The 23,626-nt window shown below is 39.1% G+C and overlaps 1 protein-coding gene across 6 annotated transcripts in view; it reads right to left on the minus strand.

Moving 5' to 3' along the window:
• Ry (xanthine dehydrogenase rosy) overlaps positions 1-23,626 on the minus strand; it is a 149,797-nt gene that overhangs the window by 26,679 nt on the left and 99,492 nt on the right. For all 6 annotated transcript variants that reach the window (XM_077414074.1, XM_077414069.1, XM_077414070.1 and 3 more), the window contains 3 exons: positions 21,077-21,190; positions 20,854-20,995; positions 20,485-20,781 (listed from right to left, as the gene is read on the minus strand). In XM_077414074.1, coding sequence (XP_077270200.1) covers positions 20,485-20,781; positions 20,854-20,995; positions 21,077-21,190 — 553 coding nt within the window. The remainder of the gene's footprint in view (positions 1-20,484; positions 20,782-20,853; positions 20,996-21,076; positions 21,191-23,626) is intronic.

Below are 23,626 nucleotides of genomic sequence, written 5' to 3' on the forward strand. Positions count from 1 at the left end.
AGAGAATATATTGTACCTCATATATGTAGAGGAATTAATTTAAAGATATTTTATGTAAAAAATAGCCGAGAAGGCTAATAAAGCTCAATCAATCAATCAATCAATCTCTTTCCCTCTCCCTCTCCCTCTCCCTCTTCTTCTCCCTCTCCCTCTCCTTCTCTCCTTCTCTCCCTCTCCCTCTCTCCCTCTCCCTCTCCCTCTCTCTCTCCCTTTTCCTCTCCCTTTCCCTCTCCCTCTCCCTCTCCCTCTCCCTGATGATAAAATTAATTTTTTCGAATAAGGAAATAAAGGAACAAGTGAATGAGTAACTTATAATAACGAACTATGCATGGCTAAAGGTGGAATTTAATATGAATAAAAAGAGAAATAAATATAAAGAATTTAACATCGATAATTTTGTAATATTAGAAGACAGGGTAGAACATTTATGTGATAGGATAGAAATAGTAGGAAATGTGAGTTTGCGAAAAAAACAAGTGAAAATAACGGACCATGCATGGCTTAAAGTAGGATTTAATATGAATAAAAAAAAAGAGATAAATATAAAGAATTTAATTGTACCTCATGTAGAGGATTTAATTTAAAGAAAAACGTAGGTTAAGACCTCATGTAAAGGACTTAATTTTAGAAAAAACCGAGTTATGTAAATAGCCGAGAAGGCTAATAAAGCTCAATCAATCAATCAAAAAAAAATCCCTCGTCCTCTCCCTCTCCCTTTCCCTCTTCCTCTCCCTCTCCCTCTTCCTCTCTCTCTCCCTCTCCCTTTCTCTCTCTCTCTCCCTCTCCCTCTCCCTTACCCTCTCCCTCTCCCTCTCCCTTTCCCTCTTCTCTCTCTCTCTCTCTCTCTCTCTCTCTCTCTCTCTCTCTCTCTCTCTCTCTCTCTCTCTCGATCCCTCTCTCTCCCTTCCCCTCCCCCTCCCTCTCCCCCTCCCTCTCCCTCTCCCTCTCCTTCTCTTTCTCTAGTGAGTACGGTGTGTGCACGTCCGTTGTGTTGCTCCTGTCTTAATGGGCTCATTTGTTGCAGGTTTATGCAAGTCTTTTTGTTGCTCGTCACGTGCTGTTGTCAGTACGCATCGGGCTATCGCTGGATTCTCGCTATTTGCATGACGAGTGTTTCTCATTATTGCAATATTATTTCTGAGAATCATTCCATGGATGATGTCGTTCTCTTCTACGCGTGTGCCTGCCGCTTGATCTGTTTTTTTTTCTACACCTGCTGTCCTGGCGTGCCATCGAGTTCAATATCGATATCGACGCGTCGATCGATAGTGGTGTGACTTCGAGTTGTCTCTAGCGGCGCCTTCACAGTGCAGGCGTGTGCGATGTGAATCAGGTATAGATGCGTGTATACTGTGTGCTCGATAATTGACTTCATCTATACTTGTATAATTTTAAGTATCGTTTTCATATTATAGTGTAAGTTAATCTTTTATTGCATAAGTGATCCTATGATTTGTTGGTGTGCATTATCTTGTAGCATATACAGTTTAGCAATTTGAATTTTACGCTTCGTGTAACATAGATAAATTAAGTTAAGATTCTAGCATGATATTTTTGTGCGTATCATATCTTGCTTTGTTCTAGTGAAATGTATGCTTTCAGAATTTGATCTCGTTATCTTAAGTGCAGAAAGACGATTGCGACTACTTCTGTTGAGTGTGAGTGTGGGAGATCATTTCATCCGGGTTGCGTCAAGCCATACTCGGTTACCAAGTACGCTGACACTTGTTGCAGGTCATTGTCGTCTTTAAGTTTACTTCTTACTTCTGAGGTTAGTGATACTGTGCCGTCTTTCAGCTTTGACGTGATGGCTTCTCCCGTGGACACCGACACTCTATCGCATGCTCAGTCGCGATCTCAGTGTAACAACTCTACCAGTGAGCTTTTGCTTCGCTTAACGGAACAGCTGAGTGCGTCTAACGTTAAATTAAATGAGCAGTTGCGCGAGTCGAATAGTCGTTTTTCTGCTTTTGTTGAGGAGCAGCGGCGTACTAACAACGAACTTATAGATAAGCTTGATAGGCTGAGCTGCATTGCGAGCATTGAGTCCAATAGTGATCGTATTGTAGAGCAATGCGCTGCTCTTAGGAGTGAGATCCGTGAGCTGAGAGGTGATCAAAGTCGTTCGCCTGTTCCGCCGACTCAATCTGAGAATGAGCTTGTTATATCTGGTTTGCCTGGCGCTTTTTCTATCACTCCCTCCGCGTGTGTGCGCAATGTATTCGCTGCTTTCGATATCCCTGATTTATCTTGTCATGTTCTTGATGTCAGGGCTGTCATACGGAAGCCTCCTTCTGCAGCATCTGGCACAACGTCGCCATCTTCTCCTCGTTCGTTAGTTGTTACCTTAGCTTCTCCGGCCGTGCGTGATATTGTTATCTCTAAAAAGCGTGCACGGTGTACGCTGAAACAGAGAGAGGTCTGCGGTAATGACTCAGATAGGACGGTCTACGTCAACGAACTGCTTCCTAAGGAGACTTATGGCCTGCTTCAGCAAATTAAACATGTCGCCAAGGAGGAATCATATAAGTATGTGTGGGTGAGGGATGGACGTGTTTGGGTCAGACAGTCCGACGGCGGGCCTGTAATTCAGATTAATTCTTGTACCGATCTTGATACGCTCCTTTGACGGGCACATTCCGACTGCTTATCATCTTCCGTTTCATTTCGTCGATTGGCTTTGAGAACTTCTCACTTCAGTGTTGCTCAATTTAATGCAAACTCTCTTTGAGGTCACATCGACTACATTCGATCATACTTCCATGCTAACTTTTATCACATAATCTCGGTCTCTGAGACATGGCTTAACGCCAATATCTCAGACGAACTAGTTGCTCTGGATGACTACTTCCTTATCCGACATGATCGTGTGAGTCAGATTGGTGGTGGGGTAGCATGTTATATGCATAAATCGCTTAAGGTTAGGATCTTAGCTACCTCAAGCAACGTCTGTGTTAATGTACTTGAGTATCTTCTTATCGAGGTGCGTCTGTCGAGTGGCAATTCGGTGCTTCTTGCGTCCATCTATAGGAGACCTAAGGGACTCTTCTTACATGAGTTTGTTGAGTCATTAGCTCGATTCTCGCACCTTTATAGGAATATCATTATTAGCGGTGATTTAAACTGCAATCTATTGTCAACGAATTGTGAGGCGCAGTACTTGCGCGGAATCATGTCTAGCTTATCTTTACATATTGTGGACTCTGGTCCTACGCATCATACAGCTTGTTCTGACTCGTGGCTTGATATTTTTGCGGTGGATGATGCGGACAAGGTGGCATCATTCATGAAGTCTGCGAGTCCTTTTATCGCTGGGCACGATATCATAGCGCTCTCTTTAACACTTAATGCTAATCATACATCTGATCGTCCATCTCTCGACGTAATTACAAGCGCATAGATTGTTCAGTGTTCACTGAATTTCTCGGTTCTATTGCAGGCGAGGTGAGAGCTGCGATCGATGGTTTGTCTAGTGATGCGGATGTCGATGAATTTTGTGAGGTACTGTTTCATCACTTACTAAGAGCACTTGACACCTTTGCTCTTTTACGTGTGTTTGTTGTTAGGAAACCTCCTGTGAAATGGCTCACGAGGGAATTGGTTGATCGATTGTTTTATTGTAACCGGTTATATAAGCGCGCCAAACGGACTAATTGTTTGTTAAGCTATGCTATGTATCGACTTATTCGCAATCAGCTAAATGCTGACATCAAATGTGCAAAAAAAAAGAGTGAATTTCACTTCAAATCTCTTATTAGTATAACGGATCCAGCAAAACTTTGGAGGGAGCTAGCACGACTTGGTCTTGCGAAGTCATCTCACACTTCTCCTCTTCATTTCTTTACTTCTAATCAGCTCAACTCTTATTATTCCTCTGTTTCCAATGCTCAACCTTTTTGCTTACAATCTGACTTCATTTCTGCCATTGCTTCCATAAATCGTCTTTCTGACCGTCCTGAGTTTGTTTTCTCACCTATTTCTGCTCAGTCTGTTTTCAGGCTTATTACTGCCCAGTCCATCTACTCTTATGCCTCCGGTTCCGATGGTATTCCTCTCTATGCTCTCCGTATCGCATGGCTAGTGGTCTCTTCCTGTATTACAACTTTGTTTAATCGTTCTCTGGACGCTGCTTTGTTTCCATCCAAGTGGAAGAAAGCATATATTCGCTCTCTCTCTAAAATTCGCACACCTCTATCCCCGTCTGACACTAGACCAATTGCGAACTTACCTGAACTATCTAAACTATTAAAGAAAATAGTTGCTTCGCAGATTGTTGAGTATTTGAATCAACATAATATCCTAAATCCCAGGCAATCTGCGTATCGTGTGGGTTATAGCACGCAGTCTGCGCTCCTGCGTGTTTGCAACGACATTAGGCAGGGAATTGACGTTGGACTCTTGACCATTATGATACTGTTCGACTTCAGCAAGGCGTTCGATACTGTCCCTCATTTGCAGCTGCTTATTAAACTCAAGGAGATTGGTTTCTCAGATGCAGTTCTAAACTGGATTTTCTCTTATTTGACCGGACGCTCTCAAGCTGTTATTGACGATACTGGCAATCTTTCTGATTGGATTTTCACTTCTTGTGGTGTTCTTCAAGGCTCTGTGCTTGGCCCATTGTTGTTTTCTCTGTTTATTAATGATATATGTTATATACGTTCTTTTGTGTTTCATATGATTTTCGCAGATGATGTTCAAATTTACCGTCAGTGTTCATTTGCTGATATCCCCCTTGTTTTGGAGCTAATGTCGAGAGATGCCAATGCAATTTTTAAGTATGCTAACAGGAATGGGCTCAAGCTCAACCCAGCCAAGTCTAAGGTCATTATATTTGGTAGTCTAGCTTATGTCAATGGTATCGATCTTGGCTGTTTATCTCCCATTATCGTGAATAACACTCCTCTACCATTTGTAAGTGAGGTGAGAAACTTAGGTGTGGTATTTACGTCCAATCTCTCTTGGACTAAACACATCTCGTTAGTCTCGCAAAAAGTCCAATTTGCATTGCATAATCTAAAATTTAATAAAAATTCTCTTTCGACCAACCTTAGGATAAAGCTAGTCGTCACTCTCATCATGTCTCATATTGACTACTGTTGTCTTGTTTATCATGGTCTTAGTAAAGAGTTAAACACCAAATTACAACGTCTTGTCAATTGCTGTATTCGCTTCATTTTTAATTTAAAGTATGATGAACATATTACTCCTTACAGACGTCAACTGAGGTGGCTCACTGTTGAGAATAGGCGGCTGTACTTTCTTGGATGTCAGATATATCGTATTCTTTATATGAGTACGCCTGTGTATCTCCGTGAGCTGTTTATTGCTCCTGATCCATCACTGAAGCGATCTGACCGACTAGCTTCATTGGCTGCTCAAACTTTCCACATTCCGGCTCATAGAACTACTGCCTACAGAAATTCTTTTCTGTTTTCGTCGATATATTTCTGGCACTCTCTTCCTGGCACTATAAAATCAGCATCTTCCCTTCCTGCCTTCAAGAGTCTTCTTAGTGCCTACTTACATGCGTCTGAATCTGAGTGACTGGTTTATTCCTTTTTCTTATTTCTGTGCTTGTCCTTTGTTTTGCCTGTGAGGTGCTATTCGGCTGGTTGTGAGTTGCGTTAGTCTTAGTTGCGTTAGTCTTAGCTGCGTTGCGATTAGGTTTAAGTTGCGTTAGTCTTAGTTGCGGTAATTATAAGTAGTTTTTAAGTTTTTAAGCTTTCTTGTCTTGCGTTAGTCTTGTTGCGCTGATGCGATTAGTTTTAAGTTGCGTTAGTCTTGTTGCGGTAATTATAAGCAGTTTTTAAGTTTTCTTGTTTTTGTTGCTTTTATTTATGTTTGTATATGATTGCTTTGTTATTTTTTTTGCTTTTTAGTTTTGCTTGGGCATATAAAATATATATATCATATCTCTCTCTCTCTCTCTCTCTCTCTCTCTCTCTCTCTCTCTCTCTCTCCCTCGTTTCCTCCCTCCCTCCCTCCTTCCCTCCCTCCCTCCCTCCCCCCTCCCTCCCTCACTCCCAGGGCCTACTGTGTCCTCAGTTGGTCTTCAATGTAAACCAAATTCGAAAAACATATTCCGCAGTCAAATTGACGACAATAGCAGAACAAATCTGACAATAGCAGTACGACGACAGATTGACAACAAACTCAGGACAGATCAGTTTACTGCAAAGCGGCAGCCGATTGGCACGAAAAGTAGACCAGATAACAAAATGTCTGTAATTTTGCCGGTAAGTTGCTATCATCAAGTCGAACAATTAAATTAAAAAGTAAACGAAACAAACGATATTCCTCAATAGTTTACGTTACATATATATACTATAGCATTTCAGAAATAAAAGCGCGCTTTTATCAATAAAAGAGAGTTGAGAATATAGGCCTTTGTGTTTATTTAATTATTATCAGTCTTCAAAAACTATTAACTAAAATAAGGTTCCATTAACGTTACCATCAATCCAAAAAATGTGCCACACTTTATTATAAGAGTGGACTTTACGAAACAACAGATACAAATTGTACAGTTTCGTGATTTATGTATCGTTCTTATACCATCGTTCATCGTATTTTTCTTACGAGAAACTGATCCTATCGAATGCCATCTATTGGATGATCCAACATTTGTATATTTTTTTTATTTGAAAATGACCTTACTTGTTAACAATATGTTGGCAAGATGAAAACAATGAAAGTATTTGATAGAGCATTGTAATGACGAAAAATTTACGACATAACAGATGCTGCTGCATTCTTGCGTAACAAATGCTGACACTTTTGTAATAGCAACGCTGTTTGAAACTTGCTCGCTTATCCGAGTCATCTGTCGTCAACATACATTGTTGTATTTTTGCGAGATGTTTGCTGTCACTGTTTGCGATAGCTAAACTGCTTGGCATTTGCCATCAATTTGCCAACAATATGTTCGGTATCTGCTTGCTGTTAGCTACCATTCTGTCATATATCTTGCCGACAAAGGTTATTGTTGCACATTGACGGAAGTGTGCTAACAATTGACAATAACAAAGTATTTTTCTCATTTTCAGTTTTTCAATAAACATATTATAATTTGTTGCCGACATTTGCAATTGCAGAAAATGTTATAAGGAGGGGGGTGTTAAATTTCAAACGTAACAGGTCGAATATCTTGATAATTAAATAAAATATCAGGGTTTGGTTTTTTTAGGTTGTATTGTTTCGAGGCAGACAAATTTTGATAACAAAAAAATTGACCTTGGGTGAGGTGTCAATGTCAAATGAAGGTCAACTTTATTTTTTTAAATAGCAGCATAATTTTGTAAACACCTACATTTGTAACCTTTCTTATTACGAATTCAACGGGCTATGACCCAAAGTCGCCAAAGGTCAAATGACCAAATGCGAATTTACGATATTGTTGCCTTCGAACTGCTTAGTGCCCGTCTACAATAGGTGTTTTAAGCCCGAAGTCCTAAGAAATTGACCAATTACAGTCAATTATTCTCCTCAAATTCAACTGTGATTGAACAATTTCTCAAGTAGACCGGGACTTACAGTACGGCTAACTGGCTCAGTGAGCACCCTAGGCTCCTTGAGACTCTCTTCGCTATATGTTGTTTACATTCATGGCTATTTTCTTAAAGAAAGCCAGAGTCGAGTTCAGAAAAAACAGGACAGAAAATCAGAATAGAGTCCAGGAAACACAGGATAGAAAGTCAGAATCAAGTCCAGGAAACACAGAAAATTAGTAGCCCAAGTAGGGTTTCACAATCGACGCAATGTCAAATCGATGTTGATTTTGGGATTTCAGGCTACATGGTCCAATATGGACTTCGCATATAGACCTTTAATCGCGTATAAAGCTGGGTCTAATCAATCAAATCTTAAAGAATTATATATGAAATAAGGATAGAAAAGACTAAAGAATAAAATAGAATTATATAAATAGCCTGATATCTCAAAATTGGCGGAAGTTAGAGCAACCATTTCTCAAAAAATTCAAAATTTTATAAAAAAAAAACACTTTTACCGATTATCGCCAAATTTAATACCAATTTTTTTTTAATTATAGTCTATATAAAATTACATGCATAACTTATACATGTAAACAGAATAATAAATTTCTTTCGCCAGTGAATAGAATTTAAAGTACCTTAAATCGACCGTAACTGGCAATATATAACGTCTTTTCCGATATGAACATTGAAAAACTGTGAGCCAACTTGGTTTGTCGGATTCACACAGCACTTTTTCAGATCATCATCGAGACATTATTAATTTCACTGGCGAAATAAATTTATTATTCTGTTTATTATACACCGTCGACTGAAGCATCGGTGCTCCATCTTATAGTTGTTATTGCGATAAATATTACCACAGCCCCAGTGGTCGAATTGGCACGACACCCGCACGGTATACGGGAGGTACCAGGTTCAAACCCTGGCTGGGGTAATATTTTTTTGCAATAAAAATTTAAACTATTTAATTTGGAAATTACATCAACTGACCAAAATGGTCGAAATTAATAATGTCTCGATGATGATCTGAAAAAGTGCTGTGTGAATCCAACAAACCAAGTTGGCTCACAGTTTTTCAATGTTCATATCGGAAAAGACGTTATATATTGCCAGTTACGGTCGATTTATGGTACTTTAATTGTTATACATGTAACTTTTTGAACAAAAATCGGTAATTCCTTCACCGATCCTCGCCAAATTCAATACCTTCCTTAAATGATATCTATTCTATTCATCAAATAACTTACACATATTTTAAGCAAAAATCGGTAACCCTTTCACCGATCTTCGCAAAATTTAAAACAACTTTATTTTAATGATACTGTATATAAAATTACATGTACATCTTATACACTTTTTAAGCAGAAATCGGTAATCCCTTCACCGATCCTCGCCAAACTTAGAACAACCTTCCTTTAATGATACTCTATATATAAGATTACATGTATAACTTGTCCAATTTTTAGGCAAAAATCAGTAACTCCTTCACCAATCCTCAAAAAATTCAAAATTTTATAAAGAAAAAGAACCCTTTTACCAATTATCGCTAAATTCAAAATACCAACGTTCTTTTAATGATATTCTATTTATATAAAATTACATATACAACTTAAGCTGCGGTCCACTTGACGCTACAAATGCTTCGAAGCATTCCTTTTCTCTTTTCTTTCAATGAAGAAAGAAGGAGAAGAAGAACGCTCCAAAGCATTTGTAGCGTCAAGTGGACCGCAGCCTTATACATGTAACTTTTTGAGCAGAAATTGGTAACTCTTTCATCGATTTTCGCCAAATTCAAAACCTTATTTTAATAATAGGGGAGACCGGGGCTATTCGTGACACATTTTTGTTTTGAATTTTTTTCTCGCTTTGTATAAATGTTTAAAAAAATTTTATTTGTGCGATGTAATCGCCCATCTCTCTAGTTTAAAGGAAAAAAAATTATAGGTTTTTATCTCACGAGTCTCGAAATATATCAAGAATGTATCGCTGTGTCATGTGTCACGAATTGCCCCGGGGCCGGGGTAATTCGTGACAGACCACGGGGTAATAATACGTAACACTTTCTCTGATTGAACAGACTATATGGATTTCTTTCGTTTTTGGAATTTTTATCTACCATATACTTTGAAAAAGCCTTTAATTGTCAGAATTTACATATTATATGTATAAAAAATTATCAGGAAAAAAGTAATGCCTATTCTATTAATCGCCCTTATCGCTCACATTTGATTACGGGTTCCACTTCTCGAAGGCGTCCACGGTTCCTGCGAACTGGTTTTTCCTTTGAACGATTATTCGTGGTTTTTTGGTTGCCCCAATTGCTCGTGTCACGAAATGCCCCGGCCGGCGTGGTTTTTCCTCATTCATGATCCGTGACTTATAGATAATAAAGAATACCATAAAATCTACTCATGCATTATGCTTAGTGAAGTCGAGTGACTGAATACAATTTACCGTTTCGGATCTCTTATTATTTTATTCAGCAAGAAAACAAATTTTCGGGATTTAAAAAATTTTACTTTGAGCACTTGAAACAGACTTTCTGTCACTGAGAGAGAAAAATATATGGTTGACACGCAAATGCCATTCCGTTGGTACCTATATAGAGGACACTAAAGAGACATCTGTGATTGATATTACAAGTTTCTAGCAGCAAGCATTTAAAAGAGGCCCGCGACAAAATTTCAGCAGTGTCACGAATAGTTCCGGTCTCCCTACTCTATAAAATTACATGTACATCTTATACGCTTGTAACAGTATAATTATATATTCCCCTCAACATCGACGCGATCCGACTCGTCGGGAGTTTTTTTGGCGTATATATGATATTGTTATTCTGTATAAATATGTTATGTTGATGCCTAGAGTGACTCAGGCGAACAGGAAACGTATTATTTCAAAAATCTTAAAGACGAGATACGGTATAAAGGAACTATCGGTGGGAATGAACGACCCGGGCCAGCAATTGTAAGGGCGAGGAGAAGACAGCGATATCAGCCACACTTGGACTCGGCCCATAAGGCGGACAAGGACGCCAAACTAGCTGTCGCCGGAGAAAGCCGGGAAATTGACGGGGCTGCCCGAATATCATTAGGTTCACCGGCGAAACTAACGAGACGCGCACGCGCCAGCTGTCAAAGCGGCCTAAAGGCCATTGCACGTAACAAAGATTTAGCCATAATTGTAAGGCCGTAAGAAAATAAACCAATCACAGTCGATTATTCTCCTCGCACTCGAAGAATAATCGAGTGTGATTGGTCTATTTTCTTATGGCCTTACGATTACGACTAAAACTTTGTTACGTCCAATGGCATTAAGCTGGGCCTTCGTCGGAGCACCGGATTGCCGGAAAGCTCACTCTCCGGAAAGCCGTGCTAACGTCATCATATTTGTAATTCCGGGAGTCGTTCCCCCGAGTAGTCGGACCGCTGCTCCTTATTGAATTTTGCGATACTAAACGTCGTACTTCGTCACTGAAATATATTAATCATTGTATATATAACAATAAGAATTTGTCGAGAAGTTCCTGTCGGCAACTGCAATGTGAGTATTGTAATAAATCTGTATTCTCTTGCCTGAGTGATAATTATATAAAATTTAACCATATAATATTAAATATGTGAATTAATAATAAGCGAAAATCTAATTCAGTCATATCTGAGGGTCCCTTCGACCATCCACCCCCTGAGTTTAGTTTTGTACCCTTTTGCTAATTTTGTAAAAATTGGCTGGCGCCCTGTAAATATTTTTTTTGTAACTTAGAGCCCCGACGGCTACGGACCTGGCTGCGTCGGGTGAAGGCTGTAATATGTATAATTAATAAATTATAGATGTAATTAACACTAATAAATTGGTAATAATTTATAAAATAAAACAGCCTGTATCACACTTTTTAAGCAGAAATCGGTAATCCCTTCACTGATCCTTGCTAAATTCAACACCAACCTACCTTTAATGATACTCTATCTATAAAAAAAATTAAGCTTGATATCTCAAAATTTGCGGAAATTAGAGCAATCACTTAGACTTCTTTAAACAGAAATCGGTAACCCCTTTATTATTAGCAATTTTTATTAATTCTATTATATTCTTCAGTTTTTTTTCTACCCCTATTTCATATATAATTCTTTAAAATTTGGTTAATTAGTTCTTGAGTTATAAAAATTTCGGTAAATTTGGCACATACGTACATTCATACATACGGACATTTTTTAAAATTACGATTTTCCAGTGTTTTCTAACATAAGGAACACATTGGCATCGAAAACTAAAAAAAAAAAAACAATTTTTTCTTTGGTTATGAGAAGCTGGGCTTTGAACGAGCGACGTGCTCCCGCCCTTCTAGATAAGGGCAGCTCCCGAGTGGCGCGAGCCTCGGGGCGCCACGCTTACGTGCGGTGTTGAGTGACAACAGAAGAGCTCGTGGTGTCATAGCATTCAGACGTGTACAAAGAGCAAATATATTATATAGAGCATTATAGAAATAATTGTGTTTTCCTGTCCACCTCGCCACGCATACAGTCGCCGTTATCGAATAGCCTACATTGGTCTTCTTTTTTTCTCTCTCTCTCTCTCTCTCTCTCTCTCTCTCTCTCTCTCTCTTTACCCGTATTTCATACATAATACTTTAAAATTCGGTTGATTAGACCTAGCTTTATATGCGATCAAAGGTTCATATACGAAGTTTATAAAAACAACGCTTCCACTATGAGGAAGCAATAGTCAAGAATGTAAATAATGTATAGCGAAGAAAGTCTCAAGGCGCCTAGGGTACTCACTGAGCCAGTTAGCTGTGCTGTAAGCAGTTCGAAGGCAATAATATCGTAAATTCGGGACTTGATTAGCGGAGCGAGTGAGAGGTGTATGCGTGTGCGAGCTGCGAGGAGGGAGTTCAGAGCGAGTTAGGAAGCGCGGTAGATGTTAGAGCGATATAAAAAGGTAGAAAGAATCATTTAGGATAAAGATAGGGTAAAAAGCAAGACTGGAAACATTAGGTTTACATAAAGGAGAGCGTAAAAGGACAGATGTTTTGAAAGGAAGTTAGGTGAGCGGAGGCGAAGGCATAGCGCGGCGCTGGCGAGCGTTCATAAAGGCAGAGACTTTAGCTCGTCGAGTATAAAGTAGGCAGCGACATTAGCCGGCAGCCAGAGATAAGTAATAGGAATTAGTATGTCCGAACAGTCCGAAGGTAAAAAAAAGAGTGAAAAGGATGAGAGAGAGATAGAGAGAAAGAATTGGAGAAGGATAGAGATAAAAGCTCGGATCTACCAGCCACAGAAGCGAGGAAAAAAAAAATTTACGCCACACCGATAACAGTAAAGAAAGGAAAAGGCAGGCCCTCTAAAGAAGATTCAAAAGGGAGAGAAAGATCATCCTCAACTAGTATTTTAAAATAGGTATATGAGGGGCAATAAAAGTATAGACGGCGACTTAGGCTGGTATTCATAGTCTTCAAGATTGTCTTAACCCTCCGAGAACACACCTATTTTTTCATTTACGGAGAACCCTCTGGGTCAATTTGACCCTACACACACTTTGATCGTCCACCATTTTAAATTGACGAGTGCCATCAGCTTGAAAAAATTTCCAGATGTACTTGGAACATTGTGAAATCAATTGATATAAATAAAAAGTGCCGTTGGAATTATTTGCATATTTTAAAAAATTTAAAAAAAAATTATTTTTTTTGAAAAATTTTTTTTTTAAATTTTGAGTTTTTTTGGAAAAAAAAACGTAATTTATGAACAAAATTTTATTCTTTTATTAATAAAAAAATAAAAAACGGTCAAATTGACCCAGTGTGTTCTCGGAGGGTTAAGTAATGTCACCGAGATCTTTAAGGGGATGCTAAAGCTAAGGCCGAACTTCCGCGACGTCGGTAATGTCAACTAAAGCAAAGGCCGAACTCCGACGGGCACGTAAGGTGGTGCCACTGGTGGTGACAACGCGAAACTCCGTACACGTACACACACCACTGAATTGCTCACACGGACGCACGGCGTCTATGGATTCTAGCAATACGGCCTGAACCTGAAAATGCTTTCTGGCCGGCCGTCCGTAGCAGAAGGCAGTAACGTATCAAGGCTAATAAGCACCCGCTTTTTATAAATTACATATTCTTATGCACACATGTGCGTATACACATATAATATTTATCTAATTATTATGTGTATGTTTATAATTGTCTGATGACAAATAATAACAGTAGCACAATTGAGAATGTGAATTAGTATACATAGTATATATTGACGCGGGTACTAGACTTGGCAATTTACTGCATCTCTTGCACCTCTAATAATTTTTTTCTTGTAATGTAAATGAATGATGTAAAACTCTTTCAAAGGATCTATCCATTCTTGATGGGGTAAAATAATAACTTCTATAACACAAATGCAATAAATATTAAATTTATATAGTATTGATTTATATAACTAATTTTATTCTGTTTTTATATAGAAAAATATACCTCAGTCTTACAATTAGCATCAGAGTAGAGGGTAACGGCAGCTGATGAACAGTATAGATAACAAACTGAATAAAAAACTTAATTATATTATAACATAATCCCATAGTAAACCAGTTTGTAACTGTTATGTAACTTATTTAGGGAGCACATGGAAAGAACAACTCTTCATTTATATAGTACCTATACTTTACTCCTGTAAAAGGATTTTGCGATCTATAAAACCGTTTCAAAGAACGAACTTTGACAGATATAACAATGTCGTACAGATGCCTCGTTAGACAAGGACAGATATCTCTCGTATTATTCCTTTCTCCCCTATGTATGTAATTTGCATGCACTCATTTATTCCTCTCTCTCTCTCTCTCTCTCTCTCTCTCTCTCTCTCTCTCTCTCTCTCTCTCTCTGGTGAGTACAGCGTGCACGTCTGTCTTATTGCTCCTGCTTTGACCGGATATTTTTCTGCCATGAGTTGCCTTTGGGCTATTTTGTTGCAGGTGTGAGCATGTTCTTATATAGCTCGTCACGAGCTACTATCATTTTCTCTGCCACTGTCTCTTAATTCCTGGAAACTGTGTGACGAGGATCGTTGATTCTTACTGCGCATGAGCCTGCTATCTGTTCTGCCCCCTTCTGCACTTTACTCTCACTTTACTCTCGAGGTGCGCATGACGATCTGCTGGGGCCTGTTGCGTTCTGGGTGTTGGCTGACCTGCGTCTGGAACGGCTGGTGGTGCTGTCGAGTGGGGGTTGTCTGCCCTGCGTGCGTTCGATCTTGATCTTCGATACGATTGTCGCTAGTGATTGTGCGCGGTGAGAGTTAGCGTACATTTTATCTGGTCGCTCTACGGTTCAACCTAAGCGTCGTCACTTGTGTTCTTGACGAACTTGCGTGTAATTCTTGCGTTGTGGTCATTGTATAACTACACATGCAGCCTACGTGTTATAAGTGCAGGAAATCAATTGCTAATAGGTTGATTGAGTGCAAAGAGTGCAGAAAGGCATTTCATCCCGGTTGTATTAGATCCTATTCAGTGTCAAGGAACGCTGAGTCCTGCTGTATTTCTCTCTTAACATCATTGGATATACCACCTCTTACACCAACACCTGTCACAACCGCGCTTTCATTTGAGTTTGAGAACATGGCTTCTTCTGCTGTCTTGCATACTCAGTCGACCTCACTGCCTGCGACAAATGAGCTTCTGCTGGGTTTGATAGAGCAAATGAAACTGTCTGACTCGAAGATCTCAGCTTTTATTGCTAATCAACAAAAAATTAATGACGATATCATGAGATCTGATTTAAGAATTTCTGCTTTTATAGAGAGTCAGGAAAAAACGAATGAAGTTATTAATAGCAAATTAGATCTTATTAATTGCCTATCAGAAACAGTCGCCAACAATTCTCAGCGTATTTCCTCATTGGAACGTCAGAATGAGGCTCTTAAAAAAGAACTGCATGATTTAAAAATGTCGCGCTCGGAATGTCACGATGTTAGTGCTAATGAGTTTATTGTCTCCGGGTTACCGGAGCCGCTTCCGTTATCTCCTTCTGTGTCTGCGCGCAACGTGCTTTCAGCGCTTGATGCTGTTGATGTTTTGCCGCATATTCTTAGTGTAAGAGTTGTCCGCAGGTTTCCCCCTGATTCTGCTTCTTCACACTCTACTGCTTTTGCAGCTAGTAATTCTTTGTTTATTACTGTGACCTCTAATGCCGTCCGTGATCTAATTATATCCAAGAAGCGAGCTAAGGGTGTTCTTAGGCAAGGGGAGGTCTGCGGAAATGACTCCAGGAGTATTGTATATATTAATGAATTGCTCACTAAGGATGGCTATGAGTTGCTGCAGCGGACCAAGTGTATTGCTAAGGAACGTTCTTTTAAATATGTTTGGATAAGGCATGGGCGGATTTGCGTGAGACGATCAGATGGCTCGTCTATTATTTACATTGATTCAAGCGCCGATCTGACTCGCCTCGATTGACCTCATGAGATGCATCCGCTGAGGTGTTCGAGTCGCAATGAGTCTGAGTTTCGGGTTGCTCAGTTCAACGCAAACTCCCTTCGTGGTCATGTTCGTGTAATTCTTCTCGGATACGTTTTGTTAAATTCAACGCTTATTCCTTTCGTGGACATATCGACTTACTTGCATGTGAAATTGGATAACATTGTTTCTGGTATAGAGCTTCTAGTCCTTTCATTCCTTATTATTAGCTCGTAAATTGCACTACGCCTTAGTTCTTAGTTTATATGCACTATTTAGTTCTTTTCAGTAATACTTGCTCCTTATATTTTATTCTTTTTCACTGTACTCATTATTAGTTTAAGTTGCGTTAGTTCTTAGTTTTATAGTGTATATTATTGAGATTGCTGGTTGCTTGCCTTAAGAGAGAGAGAGCATGCATATCATGCTAGCTCCTGTCGCTATATTTCGCTTTTGTTTATATCACATTGTATCTTTGCATCTTGCAACTGCTATATATTATTGTAATTGCTGTGGTATTGTAACTGCTATAGTATTGTAATTGCGATATTATTGTAACTGCTATATTACTTTTTGCCCCTTAGCCATTGCTCGGGCATAATAAATCTATCTATCAATCAATCAATCAATCAATCTCTCTCTCTCTCTCTCTCTCTCTCTCTCTCTCTCTCTCTCTCTCTCTCTCTCTCTCTCTCTCTCCCTCTCTCCATCCCTGTCCCTCTCTCTCTTAGTACACTGGGTAGCGTACACTAGTATGGTAAAATCAAGATTTTTTGGAAGTGTGGTGTTAGGATTCTAGGGTATATTTTGAGGAAAGAAAAACGGTAATGTTATTTAGGACAAGAAACTCTATTTACTATTTTCTTGATAAAATGTTGGGAAATATAAACGAAAATACATATATAAATGAAATATATATTATGATATATTATTTTTTTTTATTGTTACTGTCAAAAGTAAATAATATTACATAAAACCAGTAATGCAATTGAACATAGATATACATATACACACGCACACGCACACGCATACGCAATCGCACATACATACGCATACGCACATACATATTATTTTTATTATTTTTTCTGTGGGCCCCAGGCCCCGTCGACGATGACGATATCACGGACATGGGGCGTCTCCAGGATCATGCTCCGATTACTTTGTATGTATAAGAATAATTCTGCATAAATTTTTCTATGCAAAATTGCATTATTGCTCTAGTTTTATGTAAGATTATTTACTTTCGACAGTAACAATAAAAAAATAATATATTTCATTTATATATGTATTTTTGTTTATATTTCCTAACATTTTATCAACGCAATAATAAATAGAGAGTTTTTTGCCCTAAATAAGATTACCGTTTTTCTTTCTTCAAATATACCCTAGAATTCTAACACCACACTTCCAAAAAATTCTGATTTTACCATACTAAGTGTACGCTACCCAGTGTACTGAGGGAGAGAGAGAGAGAGAGAGAGAGGGAGAGGGAGAGGGAGAGGGAGAGGGAGAGGGAGAGAGAGAGAGGGAGGGAGGGAGAGAGAAAGAGAGAGAGAGAGAGAGAGAGAGAGAGAGAGAGAGAACGCTTCCAGATATAGAAAAATTGAAAGATGGAGAAGGAACGACAATGAAAAAGAAAGAAGAAAATGAGACGCAGTTTGCATTAGAGAAGAAAGAAGAGGACGGATCTGTCATTTCAATCCTGAGAGAAATTAGAGACGAGATGAGGGACCTGAGAGACGAGATGAGAGAAAGGATGAGTGTCTTGGAAGAAGGATGAAGAAAAAAAGAAGAAAGGATAGAGGAAAGGATGGATAAGCTAGAAGGGAGACTATCGAAGATGTGGATTCACTGTTCCAACATTTGCTCTAATACAGGTTTTTTCCAGTAGCATTGTACATCTGTAGGAGATGAATCTTCTGAACGCCTGTGAATTCACATCACAAAAACTATTGCGTGCTTGCAACTATCTATAGTACAATAAATTATATAAGTTAATTAATATTTGTTATAATACACATTAAGTAAACTTATATACAAAATCATAGATTTATAGATCAAGCCTACCGCGATTTGAAGCAGCTCAATCTTGACATTCCACATTAATAATTGATTCATTTTCTTCATTAACTATTACAATAACAGAATACGCTTTATTTCAAACTCGGTGTTCAGGACAAACTTTGACTTTAACTGTACATATTGAATTTTCTCTTTTTACACAAACATAACCCTATTGCGGAATCTCCATAGTTTTGTCGAGAAGAACTAAAATAACAACAAATAAATGTGTAAGCCATATTAACAATATTGTAAAAGATAAGTATAATCAAATCTTAATAAATTTTCTTATGTTAAAAACTTACTATTTTTGCATTGCGGACCTCAGCAGCATTAAAGTTGTCATTATTTTTCACATATTTACATACCATAAACATGTGTCTACTTTTGGTAAATTATTGGAATTACCTTTTACAAAGCCCGAATCAACCATTTTTTCGAGTTTTTACTTTATATTAATATGATATATCGTCTTAAAACAATATTATTTAACACTGACACTGTTTCTCTTATGGAGATGTCATCGAGTTTTGTCGTGGAGACGTCACAAGTCACAAGTCCGTGAGCCAATGAGATGGCGTTTCGTTTATGTTCATATGTGACGCTTTTTAAAACATTATTTATAAAAATTTGGACTAACATAAAAATATATTTATAGCAATTTTATATTTTTTACATTATATATAATATTATATATTTTTTTCAAAGCATTTTAATTTTTTGTTTTGTACCCAATTGCAAAGATCACATTAAAGAATTAGCTAGGAAAGGTAGGATTGCGGTAAATAGGACGTGGGGTCTAGGAGAATGGATCTGTAAAGATGATTTCATAAGGAGAGGGAGTTTGTTTAATTACCTAGTCCAGAGTGTGATGTCGTATAGGGTGGGGGGATGGGAAAAAAGGACTTAGAAAAAATTATGCTAGATTACGCAAGATGGGTTTTCGATTTAAAGTTCTGTATTCCAAGATACCTCTAATGTCAATGGAACTCAGGGTTGAGAAAGCTTAGCATAGGATGGGGAGGAAGGGCAATGGGATATGAGGAAAAGATTAGGGAAATGGATGAGTGCAGATGGGTCAAGAAATGTTGGATAGAGAAAGAGAAAAACAAATGGAAAGACAGATATGGTAGAGAGAGAGAAAAGTACTATAATATTATAGAAACGGGTGGGGGGTGGAAGCAGTTGAGTCGTTAAAGAGAGAAGGAAGGAACTTAGAGGGAGAGATTAAATTAAGAGACTGAGATACAGAGGCAAGTGGAAAAGAATAATATAATAGAGTCGAAGTATAACAGGAAGTATAAAGAGTTAGAGAGAGATGGAAATAGATCAGAATATCTAAGGATATGGCAAACATAGATAAACAGATCGAAGGGGATAGTATCAGAGCCCTGATAAATCTGAGATGTGGTAACATGGAATAGGAGAACATGTATTGGTGGAAGAAAAAGAAAAAAAATGTGTCTGTTCTGCAAGAAAGAAAGGGATAATTTGAAGCACTATGTAGCTGAGTGCAGCAGTGTAAAGAACCGGTTTATTATAGAACTAAGGAGGGATAACAGAAAAAGAATAGATAGACTATGGAACGATAAACTAGATACAACTAAAAAAAAAATACTAAGGAAATTATATAGGGATAGGAAAAAGATAGAAGCGGAGATGAGAAAAGATAGGCGAGAGCAGTAGTGATAAATAATGGCGAGTTTTAGCGTGAGGAAGATCCCGTCAAAATTCTGTTAATGTGATTGACGGGCGATGTGCGGATGGATGATTGTGTTAAGAAACCTATTGTAAACTAAATCCACTTCTTGGCAGCATCCGAAGTTAAATAAATATTATTAATATCGTAAATTCGCATTTGGTCATTTGACCTTCGGCGACCTTGGGTCATTAGCGCGTTGAATTCGTAATAAGAAAGGTTAGAAACGTAGGTGTTTACAAAATTATGCTGCCATTAAAAAAAATGAAGTTGACGTTTATTTGAACTTGACGCCTCCCAAGGTCAATCTTTTTGTTATTAAAATTTGTCTGTCTCAAAACGATACAACCTAAAAAAAATCGGACCGTGATATTTTATTTAGTTATCGAGATATTCGACCTGTTACGTTTTAATTTAACACCCTGTATAGTATTTTTAAGCTAACATATAATTTCTCATTAATTAATAAAAATAAAACTTTATTTTTAATATAAATATGTTTTTATTTTTAATCTTTGTTGGAACTAAAATTGATGAGTTCAGATATAGAACATACTCGTATTTAAGCATTATTAACAGCAAATTGAGAATTATATCGCCAGTAAGTGAAAAGAATTCAGCTTTGGTGTACTTTATTCGACCCAACTTAACCATTAATATTTTGCAAAATGTTTAAAAATAACAGAAATTGTTATGTTATTTTGTGCATATCTAAAATTAGGAAAAATGAACGATTTCAACAAAGAAGGTTCATATCTATTTTTGTGTTTAAGAACATACCTTTTCTGATATAAATACTTCTTCGTCATGAAATACAGCTCCCATCCATCTACTATCTTCCGCTATGTCTTTTGAAGAAAAAAATGACACAACTCCTTCTGTAGATAGTGCCTTAGATGAATCAATTTTCAAGATTTTTGCGTGCGCTCTAGTAGAGAGAACCAATGCTAAGTACAGTTCATTTGCAAATTTGGGCATGTCGTCACAATATATCGCTTCTCCCGTTGCTTGCTTAAATGCATTAACGTGTACAAGAGGACGTCCTATTAAATCATACGATTCTTGATTTTTAGGCACCTGTCAGAACGAAATATCATAATTTTATTGTATTTAAATAATAATTTGTAAGTATTCAGAATAAAATATTACCACTTGGTAATATTGTGAGCTTTTTGGTGCTTTATAATGGAAACAATCCGAAGCGCTTTCTAATTCCTTTGATATATATTCGACATCCAAAACGTTTTTTGATAATTCCTTAGAGATGTGCATAAATCCTTTAAAAAATAAACTAAAAAAAATATGATTTGAGTTATTTGCAGTATGCTTTGTTAATTTATCTTTTAATTATTAACGTATTCTAATATCAAACCTGAGAGTGAGAGATCGACGGTATTTAATCATTCCTCCTGGTGCATTATCTGTTAATGGTAGTTCCTCAAGTAAGGAATCATAAATCTCCTCCAAGATCGATTTATTCCATTTTCTGAAATTACAGTGTTCGATAAAACTAATTTTTTTCAAAGTCATGAAAAAAAGAACATTTTCCTCAATTTCTGTGCTAAATATTTTTTGATAAAACTCAGCTTCCGAATTGTTCTATTTTATCAAATCTTTGAGATATTTGAAATTAAAAATGTTAAAACCGACTATTTTAACATGTAGGCCGGTATTCATAGTTATTTAAGACCGTCTTAAGTTTAATCTTAAGATGTCATGAACCAATCACAGAGCCGTATTAGCGTCTTAAGACATTACTTAAGACGGTCTTGAAGACTGTGAATACCAGCCGTAGTTATGTTGTAAGTCGAAAGAGAGTCGTGCGAGAAGTATCGTTTCGATATATCGAAAGTCGCAGCGAGCGACGAGCGGAAGGTAGAGAATAGAGAAGATGGCGGAAGGAGGTCGCGCTTGTAACGGTGTGCAATAAATTAAGATTGTTCTGACAATATTTCGTCTCTAATTGACTCTCCACAGTTATGTATTGTGACGTTGCGGCCCGCCGCTTTGTGGCAGCGCCCCGCCGCCGTCACAAGGCGCGGAAGTTCGCGCTCAGGGACGAGCCAGGGAGGCGACGACGAGATCTCCAGAGGCCAACATTTTATATCATTTCCGCGTTTTGACTATTCTTTTATTTTCATGTGTAAATTGTAATGCGCGCGGCGCCTCACCCACACCACGGCGAATCTTCGAGGGAGTACCGATAACGAGAGGGGTCCGGGAAGACCAAGGACCGAGGAAGGGTGGCGAGGGCGGAAGCTACAGGGATCACGGGCGGCGAGAGCAACGCGGCAGGCGTGCGGCGAATGAGGCAGCGATGGACAAGGCGACAAGGCTGTCGATAGCGGGGCCCCAGGTACCGGGGAAAACCCGGCTTCGGCAAATTACCTCCACGCAATACCGGCCCGCGGGGTGGCTAGCCACCGCCCCGATGTCAAACCGGAGGCACACCGGCCAGAACAAAGTCCAGTCCGCTGCCCAGGGACAAAATGGAGGAGTCGCTACGCCGCCGAGGGACCGTTGCGCGCCCCCGAAGGATCCCCGTGCGACGATCCTGCGTTACGATACCGCGCGAGCTTGCAAGCTCGCTCCCGATTGGTTGGCGCGCTCCTACAGAAGGGGGTGCCGCATCGATTCCGCTATCGAGCGAATCTAGCGAGACACTCTCTGGTCGTCCGTCGGCGAGTCCGAACGTTCTTCTTAAGATACGCGATAGCCAACCCGAGTCGGGAGAATCTGTTACGCTGCGACGAACCTCGTACGAGGTCACGGCGAGGAGCCCTACGAGGAGACATCACATCGGTGAGGTTGCCCGCAGTACTTAATATTGAGATGTAAAGCCACCGCGACGCCGCCCTCCGGGGCACGCTCTCGTCCGGGAAAAACGTTGTAACATCGCAACGCGTACGGTCCCTTGAGACCGCGTATCGAATGGCGATCGACAGCGAGAGCGAAGGGCCTCGGGATGGTATCGTGGTTGCGGAATTGAGATAAAGACGCGATTGCGAGCCTCTGGAAATCGCGATAGATACGTGGCGAAATCCGTTACTGCGAGTCCGTTTCGTGTAATGTCCGCGCTCGTGATTGTGTCTCACGCCTTCCGTGTTCCCGGCGTATCAAATTACCAAACATTGCTCTTGTGGAATGTCGTATGCGTCGGCACATCAATCGCGTTAATCGGCCGTATGTGGGCTGATTGCCTTAGGGTAGTTATGTAAGATGTTTGGATACGTTGTTTCGGTAATTGCGTGTAAGAACTAGTCGTGCTGGCTGGAGAACGTTATTCGCGTGAGTTACTCCATTCTCGCGATAGGCTCATTGCCTTCATAATTGCGTGCCATTATGGCTCGCGGTAATTACGTAATTTTCCTCGCGTTCCTTCCAAAATTTCGCGCTATCCCGAGTACCTCGGCGTATCATTTTTCGCGTTCGAAAATCACTGAAGGCAGTATTGTATTTCCCCGAATGACTTGCGTTAGGCTTAAGATAATTGGCGACAGAATTCTCGTGCGGCTCTATACGTGGCGTTCACGCGCTCCGAGCGTGACGTACCGTCCCCTCGCGATCTTTTCTGCGAGACCATAGTTTCCATTTCTATGATTATTTCGCGTTTACTGTCGATGTTCCCTGTCAATCATAAGTTTCATTCTACTGTAATTCTTTAATCTAATCACAGCGCATTCTGCGCGTTTTCTATACGATAACGTAATACTTCGTTCGTTCTGGCGTCCGCGCTATCATTATTTTATTTGTTTCATTTCTGACGCTAGCGTGATTGATTATATGATTTGTCTAATTGACCGAAGCCGAATCGGCCTTTATTGTTTCACGCGCGAATTACTAAAGAATAAACGTTATTTTGATTTGTTAATTGCTTGAGCTCGTGGCCTTATTTATATGGTGTGTCACTCCGCCGAATATC

This window comes from Temnothorax americanus, unplaced genomic scaffold (assembly GCF_048541705.1).
Source record: "Temnothorax americanus isolate GAGA-0224 unplaced genomic scaffold, ASM4854170v1 Scaffold35, whole genome shotgun sequence".
In the NCBI taxonomy this organism is placed as follows: domain Eukaryota; kingdom Metazoa; phylum Arthropoda; class Insecta; order Hymenoptera; family Formicidae; genus Temnothorax; species Temnothorax americanus.